General features: G+C 45.0%; 1 protein-coding gene across 2 annotated transcripts in view; it reads right to left on the minus strand.

Annotated features, from left to right (window-relative positions):
- Nucleotides 1-27,759, minus strand: part of DHX8 (DEAH-box helicase 8) — a 136,063-nt gene that overhangs the window by 13,046 nt on the left and 95,258 nt on the right. For both annotated transcript variants that reach the window (XM_030221067.1, XM_030221065.1), the window contains exons 16-20: nucleotides 27,338-27,519; nucleotides 27,019-27,159; nucleotides 25,609-25,764; nucleotides 23,754-23,891; nucleotides 1,817-1,945 (exon numbers count right to left, since the gene is read on the minus strand). In XM_030221067.1, the coding sequence (XP_030076927.1) occupies nucleotides 1,817-1,945; nucleotides 23,754-23,891; nucleotides 25,609-25,764; nucleotides 27,019-27,159; nucleotides 27,338-27,519 (746 nt within the window). The remainder of the gene's footprint in view (nucleotides 1-1,816; nucleotides 1,946-23,753; nucleotides 23,892-25,608; nucleotides 25,765-27,018; nucleotides 27,160-27,337; nucleotides 27,520-27,759) is intronic.

A 27,759-nucleotide genomic window follows, 5' to 3' on the forward strand; every position in this document is an offset into this window, starting at 1 on the left:
GGAAAAATACAATGTCCAGACCACAAAGGTAGAAAAAAGCAATGTATTTTGAATGTTTTAAATGGAATATGTTGGCTTTGGGAAATCTACATTTCTCCAGTGTTGAAGTACATGCTAAGTTTAACTTTTGGGGGTTCCGAGTTCAATTTTTGTCTAAATATTTTTATTTCTGATACGTGATCCCATGTTCTGTATTTGGTGAGGGTCTGTTGGTGTGACAGTAATGGCAGGTTGGGAAATCGGAGGGAAGGCAGGGAGGAGAGGGGATCAGGGAGGGAGCCCTAGCATATCTAACACCAGTTCTGACCCTTGCTGTATAGCTGGTAGGGATCTCAAGCCTCCGCAGTTGAGGATTTCCTCCAAAGATAGCCAGAACTTCCTTCTACCAAGCTCTGCAGTCAGTGACAGCATGCTTGAGTCACCAACAGCTAAGCACGCATAGGGTGCTGGCATCAGTGGCTTGTTGGTGCTGCTGCCTGCCAAGTTTGGTAAAAGGGAGTTCTGGCCACCTTCAGAGAAAGTCTTCAGGTGACAGGGCTTGAGGATCCTTATTAGCGAATGTATTTATATTTTGCGGTAGGGCAGGACAGAGAAAATATTGTGCCCACCCACTTTGGGCTCAGGCCCATCCAAAATTGGCTGTCTGGCTACGCCACTGGGCTGGGCAGCACACCGCCCGCTTCACAGTTACTTCACTGTGTCCACCCGCTGCCATTCCTTCAGATTTGCAAACTTTGGTCAATAGTGTTCTCATAGTCCATGGGCATTTGCTCCTCCAAACGGTTCTCCACTGCAGGTAAATCCACTGCCTCTTCTATGCCCTCCATCCAATCAGGCTCCTCTCCACCCTTCATGACACTTGATTCCTCCCTCCCATCAGCTGGCCTGCACCTTTTCTCTCTCTCCTCCCAGGTGGATGGAATCCTATATTGATTTCTTAACCATGGAAGAAGAGTTTTAGCACTGCTGCTCCCTCTACTGGCCACCCTCTGATATAATGGCTTTTCTCTCTGTGTCCTGCCCTTCCTTTCTAGGGGAGGATTCCATGTCAGGGTTTCTAGGTTGCTCTTTCTTCCCTTCCCCCCTGGCATTGTGGGTAAGGTAGTTCTATATCCCCTGGATCTGCAAAGTGTCTATGTTGCCTTCCCTCACTACAACTTGGAATGCCCTCCCGCGGGAGGTGGAGAGGAAAACAGTAAAGGAATTAAAAAATGCGTGGGATAAACATAAAGGAATCCTGTTCAGAAGGAATGGATCCTCAGAAGCTTAGCGGAGATTGGGTGGCAGAGCCGGTGGTGGGAGGCAGGGTTAGTGGTTCGGAGGAGGGGCTAGTGCTGGGCAGACTTCTACAGTCTGTGCCCTGAAAATAGCAGATACAAATCAAAGTCAGGTAAAGTAGCACATATGAGTTTATCTTGTTGGGCAGACTAGATGGACCGTACAGGTCTTTCTCTGACGTCATCTACTATGTTACTATGTAAATATGGATTTATTAGAAGTGAAAAAACCCAAAACACTATAAAAACTGGAAACCACAGGGCAAACAGCAATATTGGGGGAGGAGGGACTGGATAAGAAATGGACTTACAGTGCAACAAGGCAGCTTCAGGTGAGGTACTAAAACCACTTCTGGTAGTTATCCACCGAAACAAGTTGCCCAGGCAGGTGGAATCTCTAATAGCAGGTGGCATAATCCTCTGTCTGGGATGGTCTAAGTAAAGGAGATCGTGCCTAGAGGCAGACCCTGCTATGGATCTTGTATTGGAAGATAGAGCCATGCAGCAGGAGGGTTAAGGCCTAAGCATCAAGAACTCACCTTTGGCCTGTAGAAGACATTTTGTACAGAAAGCATGGAGACAATGGTCAGCATCTCCTCGCTGCATCCCAGATGGACAGACATAATCAGCATCTTACAGAGCATGGGCTCCAAGGGGAACTCCGCCATCTACAAAAAGAAAACAAGATGAAAAAGGAGAAATTAGGTCTTAATGGATCATTTTCTATTAGATCTTCACACTACTCCAGGACTTGTGAGAATTATCATGTCCATAAACCAATAGGTGGGGATAGAAACTCAGAACTCAGCTGTGTCATATATTCCCAGCCAGCCAGCCCAATTCCTCTGTATTTACACAGACAAGCAGTAGGAAACAAGATATAGAATCTATACAACTTTAACCAATGCAAACAAACAAATTACTCAATGCAAAGCTGTTCATAACCCTTGTAGAGAGACGAGACCATCCCAGGCACCTGCAAAGCCACCCAATGAGAAGCCCACAGGCACTGACCAAAATCCCACCTTCCACCAAGACTCTCAAGAGTCACGGGTGGGCTCCTGGAATAGTGTGAAGAACTAATGAAAATAAAATTGTCAAGACAGACCTAATTTCTCCTGCCATTACACGTCTTCCCACTATTCCAGGCCTTGTGAGATATTCAAAAGCAATCACTAATGAGGGTGGTACCCCGGCCCTGCTGCCTGTAGCACCGAGGCCCCAAACATGGCCTCTGAATGGGCCTAATATCCACATGATAGAGCTTTGAAAAGGTATGCAGCCTTGACCAGGTCACTGCCCTACAGATGTCTGCTGGGGACATCAAAGCAAACTTCGCCATATGCTAAAAAAGATAGGACAGCCTTCAAGGCATGGCTGGCACGGTGGGGCTTAATTGATCTATGGAGAGTACAACATGAGTCTGAAAGGGATTATACATTTTATGCACCAAAATATAACTCATATTCGCGAATTGATTTTTGGTTTGGCGATGGAGAGGTCAGAAGAAACATGGGCAAGGTATCTATATTGCCCTGCAGTTGGTCTGATCACTCGATGGTCCTACTGACCCTAAGGGTGACGAATGCGAAGAGACCACATAGGCACTGGAGGCTCAATGAAAGCATTCTCCTAGACCCACAGAATATAGTACAAATCGAAAAGTATATAATAGAATACATAGAGCACAACGACACTGATGAGGTGCAGCCCATTAGCCTTTGGGAAGGCTTGAAAGTGGTGCTGCGAGGGCAACTTATAGCGCTGCAAGCATACCAATATAAAGAAAAAAAAAGACAAGAAGTAGAACTTAGGAAAACACTGGAGAAGTTAGAGAGCGAGCATAAAAAGGCACCACAAAAAGACAAAGTAGGACGAGAATTACAAGAGGTTAGGAATCAATTGAATGATCTGCAGCTAGCAGACATAGCTATACAGTTGCAAAAAGTGCAACAAGAACACTATGAATTTGGTAATAGGGCAAGCCGGCTCTTAGCATATAAATTAAAGAAGAGAGCACAGCGAAATTGGATTTCCAGTGTTGTTAAACAGGGAGGGAATCGGGTTACTCAAACAGATGACATACAGGAAGCTTTTAAGGACTTTTATGAGCAGCTCTACCAGTCAGAGCAGACACTACCACTGCCTGACATAGAAAAGTATGTACAAGAGACAGCATTACCCACACTAACAAGGGAAGAAATAGAGAGACTATCTAAAGAAATTACATTAGAGGAGATCACGAAAACAATAGCAGCCTTATCCAATAACAAGGCTCCAGGGCTGGATGGATTCCCGGCGCGCTTCTATAAGCTATATAGTAAATGGATAGCACCAGTGTTGCTCAGGGCTATAAACTCATTTGCAGATCTAGAGGAGCTACCCTACTCATGGAGAATGGCTGAAATCACACTTCTCCTGAAACCGGGTAAGGATGCAGCACAATGTGGCTCGTATAGGCCGATCTCGCTTTTAAATATTGATTATAAAATCTTTACGAAGATTTTAGCACATCGACTCCAGGGCTGTTTACCGCGACTAATACATGAAGATCAGGCCGGCTTCATAGTGGGTAGACAGACCTTTGATAACATTAGGACTCTGCTGCATGTGCTTCAGTACTCGGGGGAGGATCCGGCCTCACTGTTATTACTCTCGGTCGATGCTGAAAAGGCATTTGATCGGGTGGAGTGGAATTTCCTCTTTGCAGTGCTGAGACATGTCGGCATGGGGGGCAGATACCTATCTTGGCTTCGACTATTATATTCCAATCCAACGGCAATGATAAGGGTGAATGGGACGCATTCTGGACCGCTGAGGCTGAGCCGGGGCACGAGACAGGGCTGTGCACTGTCACCCCTGCTGTTTGCATTATCTATCGAACCCTTGGCTAAACGGATTAGAGACAATGGGGAGATACATGGAGTGATCAGGGGCAAACGAGAGCACAAACTTATGCTGTTTGCCAATGACATCCTATTGACCGTGGTTCAGCCTCGGCGGTCGCTGCCGAGGCTAATGTATATTTTAACACAGTTTGGGGATCGATCAGGCTTTAAAATGAATGCCTCTAAATCAGAAATACTTAATATAACGGTGCCCCCGCAAGAGGTTCGGCAGCTTCAGAGAGAATACCCATTTAAGTGGAACCCTGCAGGAGTCAAATACTTGGGGGTGGTGATCACTCCAAAGGTTGAGCAGATGTATCAGGCGAACTACCCACAGAAAGTTCAGGAGCTATTTAAAGAACTGGATAGATGGGAGGGCCTAAATATATCCTGGATAGGAAGAATCCATGCAATAAAAATGATGCTGCTACCCAAACTTCTCTATCTGTTTATGGCCCTTCCAATACCAATCCCGCGGACTTTTTTCCAAAAACTAAATAGGAAAATGTTTGTTTACATCTGGAATAAGAGACCGCCACGGGTACGGCGGACAATGCTGTTCCAAACCCCAGACAAAGGAGGAATGGGAGTCCCAAATTTAAGTCTATACTATCAGGCAGCTCAGCTTCGCATAATGGCGGACTGGACCCCGTGGACTACTAAGAAATGGTTACACTGGGGAAAGGGCTTGGATGAGAACGCGATTTATAGGAGATATACTGTGGAAATCAGAGAAAGAAATATTAGCGGAAATACGCCGATTACCATTAGGAATGAGTCATTTGCTAAACACATGGTTGTGTGTGCGTAGAAGGGTGTTTCCTGAGAGGAGATATTTTTTGCAGATGGCAATTAGAGGCGCGCCGGGTTTTCCACTGGGGGGATCAGAATACATTTACCAACAATGGGCAGATAAGGGGCTATATAAACTGGACCAATTATGGGTTGATGGGAAAATAAAGAATTTTGAGGAACTACAAGATGAATATGGGTTAGAAGGGCGGGATCTAGTTTACTATCATTGCTTAAGAAATTATATCCTCCGAAGGGCAAAAGAAGAATTGGAACTTGCAGCAACGAGGCTGGAGCAGGCAATGGGAAAGGGGGGGGGGGGGGGGGTAGTATTACCCGGCTATACAGAGCACTCTTATACCTCTCAACGCCATAGGAATATTATATAAGGAGATGGGAGGAGACTCTACAGAATAGCCCTACACCCAACTGGTGGACGAGTAGCTTTCGATACCTGCTCAAACCTTCCATCGCTCAAACCACAATAGAGAATGGATATAAAATCCTATACTGGTGGTATTATACACCTGATCGGCTGCATAAAATGTACCCACAGACCTCGGCAAATTGCTGGCGGGAATGTGGAGAGAGTGGCACTTTTATACACATATGGTGGGAGTGCCCCAAAGTCCAGATTTACTGGACTCAGATACTAGAGCTGGTGAATAAGGTGGTGCAGGGAGTATACCCTCAGCGGATGGAGGTGTGCTTGCTGCACTCCAGGCCCCCGGGAAGCCGGAAATATGAACATAGGTTGGCGATCCAGTTTTTTGTGGCGGCAAAGATGGCGCTGGCGGGGGCCTGGAGGGCAGTGGCAGCGCCCACTGCTAAAGAGGTGTTAACCAGAGTTGACTACCTGCATTTGATGTCAAAGTTGACAGCCGTACGAAAGGGTCAACTCCATATATACCAGAAGATTTGGCAACCATATGAAACTGTACGAAATGAGTTATAGTAAGACTGCTACATATAGGGGGGTAGGGGAAGAGGGGGGGATGGTTTCATAAGAGGCTGTTTAATATTGTATCTATATAACTACATGTTTAACTAGCAGATGGAAGAGAAATGTAATGTTACATGCATATGGGTGATAATGATCTTTGGTTTGTATTATTGTTCTGTTAAAATTATAAATAAACTTGAAAAAAAAAAAAAAAAGCAAACTTTGTCCAAGACATCGTCATACACCTCAAAGAATGAGCCTTCAACACCGAAGGAAGTTGATGTCCCTCCAACATATAGGCTGAGGCAATGGCCTCCTTCAGCCACCTGGCAATTGTGGGCTTAGATGTCATCAGGCCCAGTCTCTTTTGTTTGCCAAAAAGGATGAAACGTCTATCCGATGTCCAAAAGTTATTCATGACCTTGAGATATCGCAACAGGACTCTGCCCCTCTTCTTCTCTGCTAAACAACGGCAGCTTCACAGATTGATTAACATGGAACACCAATACCACCTTAGATAGAAAGGAAGGCACCATCCTTATCAGCCTCGGTGAAATGGATGAAGGGATCCTGACACAATAGCGACTGGAGTTCCAAAAAACTGACACGCTGGGGCTATCGCCATCAGGAACACCGTATTCAACATGATGTCCTTCAAGGTAGCCTTCCAAAGCGGCTCAAAGGGAGGCTTCTGGAGAGCCTGCAGAACCAGGATGAGATTCCAATCCGGAAAATGCACTCGGAAGCGGACCACATCAGGATGTGACACCAAGGACAAGTTCTGCAGACGTCCTCTGAAACAAGCAAAGACTGCCACTTGCTCCTTCAAGGAACCCAATAACCCTTGTGAACTCCCAACTGCAAAAGCACCAAGATTTGGGCAATCAGAGACAAGAAAAGGCCTACTTCTGTACACCAACCTTCAAATGTACACCACACCTGGGCATACGCCGAGGATGTTGAGTGCTTCCGGGCCTGAAGTAAGATCACAACGATAGAATCCGAGTAGCCTTTCCTCCTCAACTAAGCCCTTTCAATGTCCAAGAAGTAAGACCAAAGGAGGAAGGGTCCTCCATGAACACCGGACCTTGCCGAAGCAGAGTCTGCGGAAGCCGTAATAGGTCCCCATCCAGGAGCCGTACCAGGTTCATGTACCAGGCCTTCGCGCCCAATCTGGAGCCACCAATATGACCCGGCCCCAGTGCTGCGCCATTTTCCTTAACAGCCTGCCGATCATTGGCCATGGCAGGAAGATACAGAGCAGCCCTGAAGCCAGCCACTCCTGAAGGAGTGCATCTAGTCCTAGGGAGCCCATCTCTCTAGAACTCAAAAACCACTGTACCTTGGCGTAACTCCCACTTTCCAGGGTCTAGAGTTTTCCTGCTGAGAAAGTCGGGCTCCACATTCAGAGATCCCGCAATGTGAGCTGCTGACAAGCAGAGAAGATTCTTCTCCACCCATGAGGAAGCCGGCTTCCAATGCCAGCTGTCTGCTGCTGTTCCCCCTTGCTTCTTGATGTAGGCCGTCTTTGTTGCATTATCGAAGAACACTCACACCGGGAATAACTGTAACATTAAGCAAAAGTGATCAGTGCTCTGCAAACTGCTCGGAGCTTCAAGTGGTTTGATAGGCCAACCAGACTCCTCTGCCATCCAGGTTCCCTGTGCCAGGTGAATCCTGCAATGGGCCTCCCAACCCAAAAGGCTGGCATCTGTGGTCACTACCTCCGACTGAGTGATCAGGAATGGAACTCCAAGAGAGAGATTCCTCAGGGCGAGCCGCCACCGCATACCCCATTCAGTCACCCACAGCAGCCAAATGCTCGTAATTCTGAGACACCGGGGACCAGCGACTGCGGAGGGAGTCCTGCAGTGGATGCAATACGTGCTCGCACCCAGAGCCCCACTTCCATGTTCTCTGTATCGCTTCATGGTGCGATCGCACCTTGAGTATTGCATTTAGTTCTGGTCACCATATCTCAAAAAAAGATATAGCGGAATTAGAAAAGATTCAAAGAAAGGCAACCAAAATGATAAAAAGGATGAACTCCCCATGCATAAGGAAAGGCTAAAGAGGTTAGGGCTCTTCAGCTTGGAAAAGACAGCTGAGGAAGGATATGATTGAGGTCTACAAAATTCTAAGTAGTGTAGAATGGGTAAAAGTGAATCGATCATTTATTCTTTCAAAAAGAATACAAAGTCCAGGGGAAACTCAATGACATTACATGGAAATACTTTTAGGTTTCAACATTTTTTATTGATGTTCAGGCAACCAATACAGGTACAGTGTCAAATCACAACAATTCGTTTAACATTTGTCCAGTATTGCTGTGAAAATTTTGAGAACACCAAAAAGATTTGCATAAGAAAGAATCTAACTACCCTCCCAAACAATCCCTAAACCCCCCCCCCCAAAACCCTCCTGCGACCCCATCCCTGTTCCCCCCCTAATCTCTTCTCCGTCCCTTCCCCTCCTTTCCCCCCTCCACCCAACCTCCATGCTGTCCCCATCAATTGAGGAAATACAGAGAAGCGCTACCTTACCCTATTCCCTCTTATAGCCCCGGCCCCGAAACCATTCCCACTTGATTAAGAATAGAACTGCGAGCTCAGGGAGCCAAAATATGAATATATTTTTCCCATGTTAAATAGAACTTACGTTGTGTTTTAGGCTTTAAGTATGAATCTTGAAGTTCTAATAAAAGTAACGCGTGCAGTCTATTGCGCCACTGCCAATATGAAGGAGCTTCCGACTTTGTCCGATTTAACAATATACATTTTTTCCCTATCAGAAACGGCTTATACAGTAATAAGTTATAATGGGCAGCACCAGCTCCCAGCGGAGTGTCAACACCCAAAAGAACATTTTCAGGAAAAATCAGTATTTTCCGTCCCAAAAAGTCTCTCCATAAAGTGACACACTTGTGACCAAAAACTTTGGACCCCTGGGCAAGCCCACATCGCATGGTAGAAAGTACATCTAGGACCCCCACACCAACTACATTGGGGCGAATCTACCCCTCCCATACAATGCAACCTCGACAAAGAAGTATATACCAGAAAAATCCCTCTACCTTGACACTCACTACGGCACTGCAGATCCATCCCGGTATTTGGCTCAGGCTGCGAACTAAAGTGTCCAATGCAACTACTTTTTGCAAATCCTCCAACCACTTCAAAGCCAAAAAATCCAGTTCTCTATGTTGTTCACTCTGCAATAATCTTTTGTGTAACAATGAAATCGAAATAGGTTCCTTTGTAGGCATTTCATAAAGGTCCTGAATCTTGGCGGCCACATCAACGACCAATGAGGCTTTAGGCAAGGGACACTTGCTTATAGGCAAACCTATCTGCCCATTCTATTGTGTCCAGGCCCAAAGTCTCCAGCCTCTTAATATTCCCAGATGACTGCCAGCACCTAGGCAGTGAGAGGAGCCCAACTTTTCCTGAGAAATGCCGAAAAGACGTGGGAAGGCAACAGCTAGAGCTTCGCAACCTCCTTCCTTACCTTTCCTGGGTCCTATGGACAGATATGTGGGAGCCTCGGGACGAAATGATTCGACCAGGAGCGGACCCCTAGAGATTGCCAGCATGAGGCAGGAAGTATCGGTGACCTCGGGGCAGGATGTTACTTTGAGCCCCGATCAGTGAACTCCAACCCCGCAGCCGCAGATGACTAGCTCTCCCCTTTATGGAGCACCAGGACCTCAGCCGGAGAGCGAGATGGTAAACCTGGTGTTGGAAGCTCAATTACAATCTGAAGGGCAATCCGAGGGCCAATTGAGGCCGTCTGAGTCGAGCAGTCCTGCTGATACGAATGCAGGGATACAAGGTATGAGTTTGGTGAAGAATTCAGAGCAAGTTGGTGGTGTTCCTCTGGGAATAATGCAGAAACCGGCAGAGGTAACGTTAAGACTCTCTATGGGATTTAATTTATCAATTTATGTAAACCTCAACTCAAAAAACTAACGCTATATCTGAGAAAATTGTTGAAATTGAACAAAGGATGGCAAAAACTGAAACAGATGTAAAACTCTTTACTGAGAAACAAGGAAATATTGAGAAAACTGTTACAGACACAGTACATACAAGCAGTTATGCTAAAAGATATTGTTAACTTGAGAAAGAAAACAGAGACCTATGAGGAATAATAACCTAAGACTCATAAATTTTCCTAAGATTAAAATGATTAAACCATATGATATGTTAAAGAGGTATCTTCGTGAGGTTTTAGAAATACCTGAAACAAATTTACCACCTTTCAATCAGGTGTATTATATTCCACAGAAGGAATCATCTCAAGAGAGGAAAGAATCATTAAATTTGACTAAATTTCTGGAAACATCTGAAATAGATCAAGCTCAAGCAGCTACCTTGGGTAGCTTCTGTTGCTTTAATACCTGACAAACAGATGCTTCTTCAATTATTCTTTAGGAACCAGGAGAAATTGTTCCTAGGCCTAAGAATGAATATGTTTCCTGATATTTCAAAAGATACCCAGAAAATGCGCAAGCAATTTCTCCTGTTGAAACCTGCCATTCTGCAACTTGGGGGAATATTCTATTTACGTTTCCTTTGTAAATGTATAATTTGTCTTAATTCAATTAAGTATGTGTATACGGAACCTTCACAATTGTCATCATTCATAACCTCCGAAAGATCTGAAAGAGTTTATTTAGTATTTTCGTCCTTTCTAGGTGCTGAATAACCTTACTAAAACCTATTGTGGGTTTTGTATTTTGATTATAATTCTTCCTGTATTTTGAAATCTTGAATCCATTTAATAGTGGACTTGAGTGTCAGAATTATGTTTTTGTTTAATATAATCTTTTGAATTGTACTGTTAACACTATTCACAATCAAATTTGTATTCTTGAGATATAGTGTAAAATTGCAAAAATAAAATAATAAAAAAATATATATATTTCCAGCTGGGTCTAAAAAATCTTGTAACTTTTGAAGCCCTCTATCTCTCAACTCCCTGATGCGCAAATTTTCCATCCCTGGCAAAAAAATCTCCATTACCCATAACAGGCAATAAGCTGCTACAACACAGATCAAAAGACCAAATTTGCGCGAGTTCTCCATATATCACCCGTAAAGGTCATACTAACGTACTAACTCGGAGGACCGACAGCAAAGCCGAAGACTTGGCTTGCAAGACATAATGAAGATGCCAAGGGTAAGCCCAGTCCTTCTCCATCCGCAACGGTGTATAATATGAAGTTCCCAACAACCAATCCCCCAAATGCCTCAACAAACAGGCCCTATTATACCTCAATACGTTCAAAATTCCCAGTCCTCCTTTACTCCAGCCATCCACAATATTTTGTAAACGAATCTGTGGCCTTTTCTTATTCCAAAAAAAATCTAGAAAGCATTCCCATCAAGCTTCTCCAATCTCTCTTGGTGAGGCATAATGGCAGAATTTGGAAACAATATAGCCATTTGGGGAAAATAATCATGTTGAACAAAGATATACGGCCCAGCAGCGATATTGGTAAGCTTCCCCATCTCTTGATAAGCTGTTTAGTAAAAGAAAACAGCTCAGCAATATTCAGCTGGTACATCTTCCCTGGACTCCAAGGGAGCTGTATACGGTAATATCTAAGTATTTAAAGGAATTCCTAGTTCTCTTGAGCGGGCAATTTAGTTGTTTCCACTCTGCCTCTGACATATGAATAATTTGAACTTCCGATTTGTCCAGATTAATACGAAACCCTGAAAAATCTCCAAATTCAACAAAAATCTCCAAAAGTATGGACAAGGAAATTTGTGGCTCCCACAAAATCACCAGCATATCATCAGCAAAAGCTGATATCTTAAAATGTTCTGACCCGATCTTAACACCTTTCACATCTTCAGCCCCCATGACATCTCGTATCAGTGGATCTACCACCAGGGCAAAAAGCAAAGGAGACAAGGGGCAACCCTGTCTTGTACCTCTCTGTATCTTAAACGGATCCGATAATAGTCCATTCACCGATACCTCCACTACCGGGTCCCTATAAAGAACTTTTATAGCCTCTTCAAAGAACCCTTGCATACCATACGCCTTCAATGTTGCAAACAAGAAATTCCAGTGAACTCGATCAAATGCTTTTTCAGCATCGAAACTCACAAGCAAGGAAGGAGCAGGATTATGTTGCAAGTAACATAGTAACATAGTAGATGACGGCAGAAAAAGACCTGCACGGTCCATCCAGTCTGCCCAACAAGATAAACTCACATGTGCTACTTTTTGTGTATACCTTTCCTTGATTTGTACCTGTTCTTTTCCGGGCACAGACTGTATAAAAGTCTGCCCAGCACTATCCCTGCCTCCCAACCACCAGCCCCGCCTCCCACCACCGGTTCTGGCACAGACCGTATAAGCCTGCCCAGCACCATCTCCTTCTCCCGCCACCGGCTTTCCCACCCAATATCGTCTAAGCTCCTTAGGATCCTTTCCTTCTGAGCAGGATTCCTTTATGTTTATCCCACGCATGTTTGAATTCCATTACCGTTTTCGTTTCCACCACCTCCCACGGGAGGGCATTCCAAGCATCCACTACTCTCTCCGTGAAAAAATACTTCCTGACATTTTTCTTGAGTCTGCCCCCCTTCAATCTCATTTCATGTCCTCTCGTTCTACCGCCTTCGCATCTCCGGAAAAGGTTCGTTTGCAGATTAATACCTTTCAAATATTTGAACATCTGTATCATATCACCCGTTTCTCCTTTCCTCCAGAGTATACATGTTCAGGTCCGCAAGTCTCTCCTCATACGTCTTGTAACGCAAATCCCATACCATTCTCGTAGCTTTTCTTTGCACCGCTTCAATTCTTTTTACATCCTTAACAAGATACGGCCTCCAGAACTGAACACAATACTCCAGGTGGGGCCTCACCAACGACTTATACAGGGGCATCAACACCCCCTTTCTTCTGCTGGTCACACCTCTCTCTATACAGCCTAACAACCTTCTAGCTAGGGCCACTGCCTTGTCACACTGTTTCGTCGCCTTCAAATCCTCAGATACTATCACCCCAAGATCCCTCTCCCCATCCGTACCTATCAGACTCTCCCCGCCTAACACATACGTCTCCCGTGGATTTCTACTCCCTAAGTGCATCACTTTAGCATTTCTTCGCATTGAATTTTAATTGCCAAACCTTAGACCATTCGTCTAGCTTCCGTAGGTCCTTTTTCATGTTTTCCACTCCCTCCGGGGTGTCCACTTTGTTACAGATCTTAGTATCATCCGCAAATAGGCAAACTTTACCTTCTAACCCTTCGGCAATGTCACTCACAAATATATTGAACGGAATCGGCCCCAGCACCGATCCTTGAGGCACTCCACTACTCACCTTTCGCTCCTCCGAGCGAATTCCATTCACCACCACCCTCTGGCGTCTGTCCGTCAACCAGTTCCTAATCCAGTTCACCACTTCGGGTCCTATCTTCAGCCCATCCAGTTTATTTAAGAGCCTCCTGTGGGGAACCGTGTCAAAAGCTTTGCTGAAATCTAAGTAGATTACGTCCATAGCTCGTCCCTGATTCAATTCTCCTGTCACCCAATCAAAGAATTCAATGAGGTTCATTTGGCACGATTTCCCTTTGGTAAAACCATGTTGTCTCGGATCTTGCAACTTATTGGCTTCCAGGAAATTCACTATCCTTTCCTTCAGCATCGCTTCCATTACTTTTCCAATAACCAAAGTGAGGCTTATCAGCCTGTAGTTTCCAGCTTCTTCCCTATCACCACTTTTGTGAAGAGGGACCACCTCCACCGTTCTCCAATCCCTTGGAACCTCTCCCGTCTCCAAGGATTTATTAAACAAATCTTTAAGAGGACCCGCCAGAACCTCTCTGAGCTCCCTCAATATCCTAGGGTGAATCCCATCCGGTCCCATGGCTTTGTCCACCTTTAGCTTTTCAAGTTGTTTATACACACTCTCTTCCGTGAACGGCGCTCTATCCACTTCAATCTCATTTGTACTTTTTGCAGTCCATCGCGGTCCTTCTCCAGGATTTTCTTCTGTGAAAACAGAAGTATCTATTTAGCAAATTTGCTTTTTCTTCATCATTATCCACATAGCGGTTCGCAGTATCTTTTAGTCTCACAATTCCCTTTTTAGTCATTCTCCTTTCACTAATATACCTGAAGAAAATTTTGCCACCCCTCCTTACATGTCCAGCCATTTGTTCTTCCGTTTGCGCTTTTGCCAGACGTATCTCTCTCTTGGCTTCTTTCAGTTTCATCCGGTATTCCTCCTCGTGTCCCTTTTCTTGAGTTTTTTTGTATTTCTGGAATGCCAACTCTTTAGCCTTTATTTTCTCAGCCACTTGCTTGGAGAACCATATCGGTTTCCAGCGACAGCAAGATCTTTCTCAAATTCCGTGTTACCAACTGTTCTCTAATAAAGCCCACCTGTGGTGACGCTATCAACCCTAGCTAACCTGTTCGCTATGATTTTTGCAAACAATTTTAGCTTCAAACGGTAGTAAGGAGATTGGCCGATATGACTCAGCTCTACTCGGATCCCTTCCGGGTTTTAATACAATGATCTGAGCTTTCCTTAGCGACCCAGGAAGTTCCCCTTTCTGAACAAATACATTAAAGACCTCTGTCATACAGGCTGCCACCTCTTCTACCATGATTTTATAAAATTCAGAGAATCCATCCACCCCCGGTGACTTTTATAATGGACTATTTCTAATACACCATCTGACCTCATCTTCATTAATAGCCGCATTACGTATAGCTTGTTGGTCTTCCGTGAGCCTAGGAAGCTCCTGACCAATAAGATATGATTCTGCTTCCAGCCGGTGAAGAATATAATTTAGCATAAAATTCCTGAAACACCTTATTAATGCCTTCATTTGTATGGTGGTATACACCCCGTCCATCCCGGATCTGAGACACGCATCTCATCCCCCCAACTTGTTTAACCAGTCTTGCCAACATCTTACCCTGCGCCTATTAGCATGCTTGTATAGCTGGTATTGAAAATATATCACAGACTTTTGCGTCCTTGACTGTATCAATTGGTTTAATTCTGCTTGAGAGACCAACAACTGGTGCTTATGCTCTGCAGTTGGCGACCGACCATATACCTGCCTAGTGCTCCTTACCCATTCCTCCAATTGTAGTAATTCTGCGGCCTTCGCCCTTTTTTTATGCACGAGTAAGATATAATATCTCCTCTCAATACCGCTTTGGCCGCCTCCCAAAAAAGTACTGGGTCCGACTGGAAACTATTCTTATTAAAGTCTGTATATTCTCTCCATTTTGTTTGCACATAAGAATGAAATTTGGGGTCATAAAATAAAGCTCTAGGAAATTGCCAGCGAAAGACTCCCTTCTCTTCCTTATTCCAATTCAACGAAATCCAAACCATCGTGTGATCTAACACTTGAGATGCACCTATCTCAGCTTGCTCTTGTCGAATCACTCTTTGACACCAGTAAATAATCTATATGCAACTGTGTTCCATGTGCCCGAGAAAGATGGGTATAATCTTTTGATCCTCAGGATGCAAGAGGCACCAGGAATCTAATAAATCAGTTGAACACACCCAGGGCACTCCTCTAGAATAGTTCACCGGTCGCACCCGTGAGGATCCAGTACTGTCCATCAAAGGATCAGAAACCCAATTAAAGTCTCCTCCCATAATTATTGGCATCTGGTCAAAGATTTGTGTATGTGTAATAATACTCAAAAAAACTTTTATCATATTGATTTGGCGCATAAATATTCACTAACAGTAATGGTTTATTATTTAAAGTAATTTGCTGTAAGCGATACACACCCACTGTGTTGGAGGCGGCACTTTGGGAACCTTATCAATTATTCTCACTCTTACACCACAAAACGTGTGATTTACTGGAAGGACTACGTAAAAGTGTGCTGTTGCATCCGCTTAGAGAGGTGTGGAGAGTGCTTATACGGCACCTAGGGGGGGATCCAGCAATAACAGATCTATTAACAATATGTGGGAATTGTGAGTTTTTACCAGGCTTATCGAGCCGACATTTTGTAGACTGGGCAAAGAAGGGTATTTCCAGTCTGGCACACCTGGTGGGTGGAGATGGGCAGCCTCTCACAGAAGAAGAAATACTGGGGAAAGTAGGCGAATCCTGGGGTAACAGATTTGCCATAAGGCAAGTGCAGCACTACATTGCCTCTCTCCCGGGGGACCCTTTGAGAACTCAGTTGGGGGATAAGATACAAGATTTCTTTCACTCTTTGGGTGAGGGCGAACTCACGATATCTCTGCTCCACAAAAGAATATCAGGATGGCGACCCCCCAGGGATTACAGAAAGTTGAAGAGTGCTTGGGAAAAGGAATTGGGGGTTGGAGTAGTATCATGGGATATCACTAAATCGATAGCAAGAATACCCTTATTAGTATCGGATGCTCGCTTAAGAGAATGTGCCTATCGTTGTATTCACAGGGGATATGTAACTACAGCTCAACTAACCCACATGGGAGGGAATCGGAGCCCAGAGTGTCTCAAATGTGGAAAGGACTCTGGCACAATGCTACATATGTTTTGGAGTTGCCCCACCTTGAAAAGGTTTTGGACACAGGTTCGAGGCTTTTGGAAGGAGCGGTTGGGGCTTCGGATCTTAGGGTCAGCTGAACAATTGCTTTTAGACATCCCGGGGTCTTTCAGAGGGCAGAATAGATTTGAAACAATATTGCTCCGAAAGATGAGCTTACTGGCCAGGAAATGCATTTTACAGTACTGGACAATTAAAGATCCTCCAGCATATTGGCACTGGAGAAATCAATTGCACCAGTTGGCATCTTGGGAGGCTGGAGAATCCCGGCTCTCAAAGAACAAGAGAGTCACGTTTTTGGCTGTCTGGGGTCCTTATCTGCGAAGTCTAAGCCATAGAGGTCGAAGTTTACTCTTAAATGCAGGGTGAATCCATGGATTAATACTGAATAGATCTCCAGGTCTGGGGAGGGGGGAGGGAGGGGGGTAGAGGAGGGGGTTGGGGGAGGGTGGGGGTAGGATAAATACACCCTGACAGGAGTAAATAAATAAAAATGTTGTATTAAAGGGAAGGGGGGGGAGAAAGGGGGAAGAAAAACTCAAAAATGATACATGTTCATTGACCAATGGTTGAATAATTAGATTGAGGTTTGATGACTGTTATCAGCAGAGCCTTGTAAGTCAACGTTTATGTTACTGTAATTTCAATAAAAACTGTTTAAACATAAAAGCAGAGGGGAAGGAGGGAGGGTTGGGGGGGATGGGAGAAATTGTTAAAAAGTTTTGATGATGGACTTTATCATTGTATTTCTATTTTGAAAGTTTGACGGTGGCATTTATGTGTTTAATAAAGATTTTTTGTATTTAAATAGTCTGGAGCAATTTTTGTGATTTATAAAACAAATGCTCTGGTAGTATTTTGGAGTCCCTAATTGTATAATATAATCCATTTATGTTTATGCCAGATATTGGATGTAGTTATTTTGTTTCATCAATAAAAATGTTGAAATATAAAGTAATTTGCTGTATTATGTAACGTCCGTGGGGGTCTGTAATCCTAAGATTCATCCCAAAATGCAACCCCTTCTGAAATAAGATAGCCCAACGCAAAATACAAGGGCGGGGGTATCTACAAGGTCCCCAACCCACCAGCGACATAACTTCTTGTGCTCAGCCACATTCAAGTGGGTTTCTTGTAACATAAGTATATGAGCCTTTTGTCTGTTCAGCACTTGTAAAATCTTAGAGCGTTTAACTGGCGCAGGCTATCCCTCCCACATTCCAAGTCAGTATTTTAACCACAGTGCTCCCACAATTTGCTCTCTTGATATATTATCCAGTTCAACTCTCTTTCGCTAGGGAAGAGGTGTCCCAGCTCACCCCACTCCTTGCCCCCTAGAAACAATACTCCAATCCTTCCCCCTCCCTTGTGTTTACCCACCCACCTTACAGCATGGAGTACCCCCACCCCTCTCCCCCCCTTCCCTACAAACCCTCCCTCTATCCCCAACATCCCCTGAGTTCTATAGGAACTCTGCACATATAGGCACCCCTCTTCCTCCCGAATAAGGATCAATTTTTATTAGTGGAATGCTTAAACATAACCTTACACGCAATACCTCTCGTTCAAAGAAAAAATAAAAGTGTGAGAGAGATAAGAGGGTGTGACAAAAATATACATCAGGCAATTTGCTTAAACTCCAATACAATCATTAAGGCAATTCAAAGTAACTGCATAAACCTTCTGCATTGTGTCTGCCCTCTCTGACCTTAAACCAAGAATATCGTAAACATTAGAACTAAGCTAACAGCATTGCTTTTATTACATTTAGATAATTATACCATATCAGTCTACTTTCTGGTACAAAGACAGGGGTATATAAGCATTATCTAACCTCTTCCACGAGACCTGACAATGTTCTGTTGGTCCCGATGGTCTACCGACCGAATTAAAGAATCTTCACAAACCCAGCAGTGCCTTACCACTGGTTTACTGTCCAGATATTCAAGCAGCATTCGCCGAAGCACCTTCTCCACCACAGATTCCCACAAGGGGCTTGGGTATAAACCCGGGCCGTCCATTAAGCTCATCACGCCGCTGCTTTAGGTGGCAAATTTTTTACAAAATCTCTGGCAAGCTCCACTGACTCAAAGTTCTTCTCCGTTCCATCGTGGAATACTCTCAATTTAGCTGGGTAAGTCAGAGCAAATTTGAATTTCCGATCATATAGCTCAGCACAAACTGGCGCAAAAGCCCTTCTCGCTGCCGCCACTCTCGCCAAGTAATCCTGAAAACATAGAATTTTCTTACCATCATGCTGTAGCAATTGTCCAGACCTAAGCGCCCTCAAAATCGCTTGCTTATGTCCATAATGCAAAATTTTTATAATCACTGCTCTCGGCCTTTCAGTTGCAGGCCTTCTCAGGCCTATCCGATGCGCCCTCTCAACTCTCAGGGGCCCTGTAAGTTATTGAGTTGCAGTGCCTGGGGAATCCATCGTTCCAGGGGTTCTGGCAATCCTATGATTCTCAGATTATTCCGCCTCGAATGGTTTTCCAGGTCGTCTAACTTCTGTTCCAATTCATCTATTTTCTTTGTAGAGCCTCAGCTGGTCCCGCGGTTTCCGTCATGCGGTCCTCAACATCACTAATTCTCTGCTGCATGTGATCCAAATCTAAATGAAAGCCATCCAAATGTTCATGAGCTTCCTCAGCTCTACCAAATATAGCTTGTAATTTTTTGTCCAACGCGGCCTCAACCGCTGCTGTAACTTCCGCCGTTATTTCAGTTGTCCACGCAGAGCACACTGAGGAACAGTGCTGTAGTTGAGTGTCCGCCATTTTGGCTTCTACGCTCTTGTTCTTCTCCCTGTCTTTTTTTTTTTGTATTTTTGCTGCCATCATATGCCGCACTGGCCAATTAATACCAAATTCTCACTCCCTTCACAGGTATCTCAAGAGATTGCACAATCCAAAAATCGTCCACTTTTGGCTAGCTTAGTGAGTTAGATTAGGAGGAAGTGTAGGAGCTCGGCTTTTCAGCGTCCACTCTCCCTCATGGCACCACATGACCTCCTACATGGAAATACTTTTAAAATAAATGAGGAAATATTTTTTCACTCAAAGAATAGTTCAACTCGAACTCATTGCCGGAAGATGTGGTAATGGCGGCTATCATATCTGGGTTTTAAAAAAAGATTTAGAAAGGTTCCTGGAGGAAAAGTCCATAGTCTGTTATTGAGATGGACATGGGGGAAGTCACTGCTTGCCCCGGAATTAGTAGCATGGAATGCTGCTACTAATTGGGTTTCTGCCAGGTACTTGTGACCTGGATTGGCCACTGCTGGAAGCAGGATACTAGACTAGATGGCTATTCTTACGTTCTTATATCATAGAACCCAGCATCTGCATATAGTCTCAGACCCAGAACTTGACCTAAGGAGCAGCTTCGTGCACCTGAGCTCCATGAGAAACATCTGGTCCTACTGTGTGCTGAATCGTACCCCGAGATGCTCTAACTGCTGAGATGGAATTAGTATGCTCTTCTCGAAGTTGACCACCCAGCCCAAGGACTGAAGAAAATGGATGACTTTCAGAGGTGGATGACCTTCAATGTCGCCTTCACGCTGTCCTGCTGTGAAGCCATGTGAATCAACTAGTCATCCAGGTTAAGGGTGGACTCTGGTACCGCAGGAAGGCTGCTGCCACAACCAAGACATTGGAAAACATTATTGGCCCATAGGCAGGCCAAAGGGCATGGCCCAGAATTGAAATTGACAGCCCAACACCGCGAAGCGCAAAAACTGCTGAAGCAGAGGCCAAATGGGAATATGAAGACATGCTTCCTTGAGGTCGAGATCGGTGAGAAACTCCCCCGCTTGTACTGAGGTGATGTTTCCATACGAATATGGGAGACGCAGAGATACCGGTTCAGGCTTTTGAGATCAAACACCCACCGCAGAGTGCCCTCCTTCTTCAGGACCATGAAATAGATGGGAGTATCTCCCCTGCCCTCGTTCTGAGGGAGAAACGGGCATGATAGCCCGAAGCTCCAACAAGGAGGTGACCATATCTAGCATTTGAGCTGCTTTGGCCTTTCCTTGACATAGAGACTGTAAGAACAGAGGAGTGACCAGGTGGGAGAATTCCAACTTGCAACCGTCCCACAAAATATCCAGTACCTACTGGTCTGTAGTTATACCAGCCCACTCCCCCTGATATGCCTGAAGGCACCCTCTGAGGACCAGCCTGGCATCATTGCGACTGTCTGGAAGTGATAGGTGCCCGTGCAGCAGGCTTCCTGTCACCACGAAACGAAGACTGATGCGATTTAAAATGGGAGCTCTGTCCGTATGTCTGTTGGCCAGGCCTGTATTTCCTGCTATCCTGAAACTTCATCAGCGTGAGCTCCGCCATGCGAGTCAAGGGCTTAGGTTTGTCCTCAGGCAGCTGCTGTCGTTTTGTTTCATCCAGCTCCTTAACCAAATTACTAAGATCCTCTTCAAAACAGTCACTTGCCCATAACAGGTTACTTCACCAGGCAAGCCTCAGAAACAGCATCAGCTACCCAGTTCCTCAACCACAGTTGTCGATGTGCGGTGACCATCAAAGACATGCCCTTGGCGAACGCTTGCAGCATGTCAAACACTGCATTTATTTGTTTGTTTGTTGCATTTGTATTCCACATTTTCCCACCTATTTGCAGGCTCAATGTGGCTTACAATGTACTGTAATGGTGATCGGCAGTTCCGGATCAAGAAATACATAGTGGTATTGTAGTAAAGTTCGTACATAACAAAGTGAATTAAGCATCCACTAGATAAACCAAACCAGCCTCAGGCTGTGTGGCATGGGTATCCTCCTGCGACCCTGCCTGTTGATGCCACTGCAGACAAGCTCGCACCACAAAGGAGGAGCAAATGGACGCCTGGAGCCCCAAGACTGCCACCCCTGCTTCAAGGTATGTTCGAGTTTCCTGTCCTGTGGATCCTTCAAGGCAATGGTCCCTTCAACCAGAAGTGTCATCCTTTTGGTCACTGCCGTCACCAAGGAATCCACCTGAGGCAGGACCAGTTTGTTTTTTTCCCTCGAGCACTCAAGGATAAAGGCGCACCATGGCCCTCTCCAACCTAAGACCCATTCTACTGAAATCAACTCTTGAACATCCGGATGCATAAGAAACGCCTTAGACAGCTCCCTAAGACCCCTCATAATAGCCGATGGTGCCAAGGAGGGCTCCTCAACTGAAAGAGCCGCCAGGGCCTCAGAAATTAGCAAGCTCAGCTCCGCCCTATGAAACAAATGAAGAACTCTCTGGTCATCCCCTTCTTCAGAAGGGAGCTCATCCTCTTCCAATGGCTCTCTCAATGAGGGCCCCTCTGAGAACCGTGCGCCATTTGTACTGGGGAGCCCTACGTGGCCGACATTGCCCACTGCTGAATACTCTCATCTGACGTGGCTTCAGCTTCCAAATCCCTTGCTGCTCTCCAGCTTCCAAATCCCTTGCTACTCTCAGGTTCGCCAGCCTGCACACCGTGCACTGGCCTGGGAACATGCAAGGGCCTCCACAACTCGAGTAACGCTGCACTGCGCGGATTTATGTATTACTGGCACAAAGGCACCACGACTGCCTCCCCTGCGCTGAACTCACACAGCCTGGACCGCAGTGAAGTAGGAGAAGTACTCACCAATGCAATCTGCTCTTAGCCCCCTCCCCCTCTCCACAGGCTTTCCACAAAGGGACATGCCACCCCCCTTCACTACTGGGGCACCTCCTCGAGGTCTGCCCTGGACTCTCTATCAGACGCTACCCGGCTCTCTTTTTACTCTTGTTTAGATTTTTGTTTTTTTTAAAGCTGCTGCACAGGCTCCAAGACCGAAACAGAGTGTGGAGTAGAAACTTCAGCAGGAACCAGAAACAGGGATCTGGCACCACCAGATATGACTCTTCAAATGCAGACACTCACCAGGCTCAACTGGGAACCAGCTGTCCAACTGGACCAGGAGCAAAAAACTCAGAACCAGAGGCTGAATAGTCTGTCCATCCATCTACTGGAGATAGAAAATACTGAGGAACTGGGCAAGCTGGCTGGAAATATATGGCATGGCTCAGTTCTGAATTTCTCTCTCTACCTGCTGGTTGATGGACATGACTATTCCCACAAGTCCTGGAATAGTAGGAAGATACATAATGGAATGATCAAATGGTGCATTTTCCCTTCCTCCACTTGCATGTCTGGGGACTGAGTGTGAAGAGACATGGTAAAGTGTGTCTCATTGGTATGACCGGGGCTGTACGAGGTGTGTCCGTGTACAGACAGAAAAACAGATAGGATGGAACCTATCCAACATGTGCTCCTGCCTGGACAAAACATGCCTAAAATGCAAACACTCAGTCATGACAGCCTGTAAAAATGTCTCTACATTTTTGTTATTTTTTTTGGAAGGCAAAAAAGGCTGTTGCTGGTCCTGTACTAGGAAAGCACCATCCTAAGCGGCCATCACTACCACAAAGAAACAAAGCCAGAGGAACAAGGAAGCTGGATATGGCTCAAATTTAGAGTAAACAAATCTAAGCTCTGCTCTAAATGCAGCACGTAATCATCTTCTTTTCATTCTGTTTCTAACGTAAACCTCAAAGTTCTGCTGCTCTTGATAGAAAAATCAGGACAACCTTATTCTCTGCTCACAGGCAAGGCAATGCCAACATACCAGTGTGACATGGTCCAACAGCTCCCTGCATGGATGCTCTTGCTTAGCTCACAAACCTCTAGAAAGTTTTGCTGGGCATCATAAGTATTCTCATGCCTGCCAACAGCACAACAATCTAATTCTCCCTCATAATTCGATCCAGGGGAGACTCAATTGTATATATGAAGCCGCAGGGCGTACAGGGTCCAGAAACACAAACCCCAGTCCCATTTATAAAGAAAATAAACTGATGGAATTAAGGAAAAGTGAATTCAACAGGGCTTAGCATGAGAATATTTGACAAAACACGAATGAAACGTAAAGCAGGCTGTCTGAATGCAGTGCTGAATTAAGTGAATACAGTCAGTCAGTCATTCTCCATCCGAGCAATATATGTCCGATATGAAGAGTAGCTTAGACAAAAGCTTGAATACAAAAGTTCGCATCATTTTGGGAGGGGAGAGATAATGAGAATTTTTAAAAAGTTTTTTCACATCATCAGCAAAGTCTTCAACACACTTAAGGGGAAGCTTTTAAGCAATGTGAAGACAGGAATTCAAATTTCACTCCCCACGGTCTAATTTCTGCATTGACTGTTTACAGCAATCCTTGACATGGACTCTCCTCCCCACATTATCTCCAGGAAAACACAGTCTTCAGTATCGTTCAGGACCTACCCTGCGCCCCAGCCGTGTGAGAAGTCCCTCATCATCCAGAGCCCCCAATGTGTACAGCTGCTCCATGGCTGTGATCAGGGTTTCCATTGGGGGGGCATCCATGAAATCAAAGGACAGCAAATCATTGATTCCCATCGCCTGCAAGAAGAAATAAAATCAAATTGACGTGAGTGGACGTGTGACAAATACATGTGTATATGTACGTATATTGAAATGTAGAGAAACGTTCAAAGTGTTCTACCTACATAAAATAGACAATCTTCACACTGATTGTTACATTTTTACCCCGCGCTTTCCCACTCATGGCAGGCTCAATGCGGCTTACATGGGGCAATGGAAGGTTAAGTGACTTGCCCAGAGTCACAAGGAGCTGCCTGTGCCGGGAATCGAACTCAGTTACTCAGTTCCCCAGGACCTAAGTCCACCACCCTAACCACTAGGCCACTCCTCCACTAACCCTTCTCAACCTTCTCCTGGAGGCAGGCCTAGCCAGTCAGGTTTTAAGGATTACCGCACTGAATATGCATGAGAGCAATCTGCATGTACTGCTTCCACTGTATGGAAATGTAGCTCATTCATTTTTAGTGTGGCAATCCTGAAAACCCAACCGGCTATGCGTGTTTCCAGGACAGGGCTGAGAAGCACTGCTCTAAGGGGCTGAGGTGCAAACACTGTGGAATCACAACAATATGTCTAGCCAGGTTGGAGGTGTTTCCGGGAACAGGCTTAGGTCAAGTGAGAAAAGTCTGAATGCAGACTGCATTTCAAAGCTACACATGTACTTTCCAGCAAAACTTTACCTGCCTGAAAAGCAGATGTAAGCAATTGTACACAATCTGTACACATTACAGCTCTGCCTCCACGTGTACAAATGCCACTTCCAAGAATATCTATGTGCAATCAGACTGTGCATGTACTTTTTACACATGAAATTACATGGAAGACCTTTCCTGGGGGTGGGGGAGGGGAGGGCTTCCTAACAATTACTCCCTATTTTCTTTCATATTGGAAGTGTGGGCTTTTTTTTTTTTTGTTGTTACATTTGTACCCCGCGCTTTCCCACTCATGGCAGGCTCTATGCGGCAGGCAATGGAGGGTTAAGTGACTTGCCCAGAGTCACAAGGAGCTGCCTATGCCGGGAATCGAACTCAGTTCCTCAGTTCCCCAGGACCAAAGTCCACCACCCTAACCACTAGGCCACTCCTTCACTCCATTTGGATATACCAAAATGTTGTATTATGCATATTATACTTTGGATACAGGCTGGCAATGAATCTGAAACATCCCTAGGGAATTACAGAATGTCGTAAATCTAGCAAGTCAGCAGTCTCAGAACAGTTTGCCCAACGGCTTAAACAAAATCTTTAACCTTTAAAAAAAAAAACAAGAATTCCAGTGTGTGGAATCAGTTTCATAAAGACTTTTTTGTTCTGTTTTGATCCAGCAGCTTCTTTGAGTGCCAGCTCAATAGGAAATGGGCCTGGATCCAATCCAGTGCCATAAACCTTCATTTACAGACATACAGGGGGTTTCTTTCAATTTGAATATATCCCCTCAAATTCAGCCCAGCTGTTGCAAAAATTCTTGTGCACCCCAAATCTGAACACTAATAGTTACCTTGCCACACCCAGTGGCTGTCAATGCTGCCTCCGTAACATCCCCATCCCAGCCAGAGATAGAAGACCTGAGCTGGGAATCAAACCAGATCTCTTGTACAGCAAAACACAGCACTGCTGCAACCGAGTCTCTAGGCCAACGTGCTTCAATAATGATTTATACACAATGGTCAATTTACTGTAATGGTCCTTTAATCGAGCCCAGACTGTAGGCATCTGTAATAAAACTGATAACCCACCTTCAGTGACAGTACTGTGCTAGCCAAGTTAGTCCTTTGGATTTCGGGCACATTCGTGGTTAGCATTTCATCTCGGTAAGCACGCTCGGTGTACAGCCGGTAACACTTCCCTGGCCCTGTTCTCCCAGCTCTGCCTGCACGCTGCTTTGCCTGGGCCTACAATAAGCAAAAAATTACACATTACTGTATATACATATATATGAAACACAGCAGATTACTTTTATGGGGACCGTTCAGAATTAGTATTAGGAGGGTTTGCTGCCTTTATAACAGAACTACATCCATCCAGCTGCAAAATCAAAAGTTCAATTTTGAGAACAAAACAGCTGCCCAAGTAATATCAGTTTATAGAAAAACACATCCTTAGCTTCCTACTCTGTAGCTATGCTGCAGTGAATACACTGTAAACAAGGGATTTTAAAACCAGTCAACTTGAGCAGGTTTGCGCTGGAAACCGTAGTGCAGACATGGCTAAAGGAGACGGCCTTTTCACTTTGGGGCCCTTTTACTAAAGTGCGTTAGATAACACATACAGTGGCGTATGTGGGCCTGAGTGGGCCAGGGCCCACCCACTTAGGGCTCAGGCCCACCCAACAGTAGCACACGTTTAGCGGTAGCTGATGGGGATCCCAAGCTCCGCCAGCTGAAGACACCCCCCTGATAGTAATTAAAACGCTGCTCTCCACGATACTGGCACCTGTGCATGCTCAGTTTTCAGCGCATGCCTACTGCAGACTGCCAAGGTGGAAAGAAGCGTTTTCCCGCCAGCTCAGATATTTTTCTGGTGGGGGGGTTGGGAAGAACACTTGGTGCCCAGCCATTTCTTGCCTAGGCCCACCCAAAATCTGTTGTCTGGCTACGCCCCTGAACACATAGCTAACGCAGCTTAAAATGGCGTACCGTGGGATGTACTCAGACATCCTGTGGTAACTTCCAAACTAGCACACACTGATCCGTGTGCTAAAAAGTGTGTGCGTGTGGGCGGAGGTGTGTCAGAGGGGTGGAGAGTGAACGTTCCTGCACTAAACAGTGCATCCACTTCAGCATGAGCTAACTGGTTAGTGCAGGATTAATATGTGAGCCCTTACTGCCTACAAAATGGGCGTCGGTAAGTACTCATGTAGTAATTTTTTTTTTTTAATGGTCAGGAGCTGATGGCTTCATTAGTACATGGCCATTAATAAAAAAAATTAATAAAAAGCCCACCCAGAAAAATGGCCGTGTTATGACTGCATTAAAAATGGCCCTAGTACACAGGAAAAACCCATGCATGGGTGCGCTTGGACTGCTTTTAACCGCAGCTTAGTAAAAGGACCCCTTTGTGATTTATCAGTGGAGGGAACCTGAAAGAGGAAACTATTAGATTTCAAAGATGAATTGAAAATTAACCAATAATCAGCAGCACTATACCTGTGAAATGGGTGTGACCACCAGCTGGTCAATGCCGGTTTTGGAGTTGTACACTTTTTGTTTCACAAACCCGGGATCCACCACATAATAAATTCCGTCTATAGTCAGTGATGTCTCCGCAATGTTGGTAGCGATGACAACCTGCACAGTATGACAGAAAACAGGATATCTTTTTGAAATGTGTACACCGCCTGGGATATAGGTTTTGAAAAAAAACTCCTGTAGTCAGCTGTATGCTTTTTATCAGGTGTAATCTAAAGTGCAAAAAAAAAAAAAAAACAGTAATTGACGAGAAGTGTTTGGCTCAGGTTGTGCTTACCTTTCTACTGCCGGGAGGTGCCGGATCAAAAATCCTCGTCTGCATCTCGCTGGGTAAAGCTGAATACACTGGAAGGATGATTAATTCAGGCACGTCTGGGCCGAGGGATTTCATTCGCTCGTATAGGATCTCACAGGCAGTGTCAATCTCCTCCTGACCAGTCAGAAAAACGAGTATATCGCCTGAAAGATAAAGTAAAAACAAGAGATTACCGTCAAAAATAAAACTATCGAATGCTATAAAAACAATGCATGACTTGACAACCTTCCGGAAGTTATTGAAGACGCACCTGTTCGAAGAGACTTACAATAAAAATCCTCCTTAATGACTTGATTCCATTCTACATCTAAACATGGCTTTTTTTGAGGGGGTACTTGGGGGTACTGAGTACTGGCACCTTTTCCATGGTCTGCTAAAATTGA

Source organism: Microcaecilia unicolor, chromosome 12 (genome assembly GCF_901765095.1).
Source record: "Microcaecilia unicolor chromosome 12, aMicUni1.1, whole genome shotgun sequence".
In the NCBI taxonomy this organism is placed as follows: Eukaryota; Metazoa; Chordata; class Amphibia; order Gymnophiona; family Siphonopidae; genus Microcaecilia; species Microcaecilia unicolor.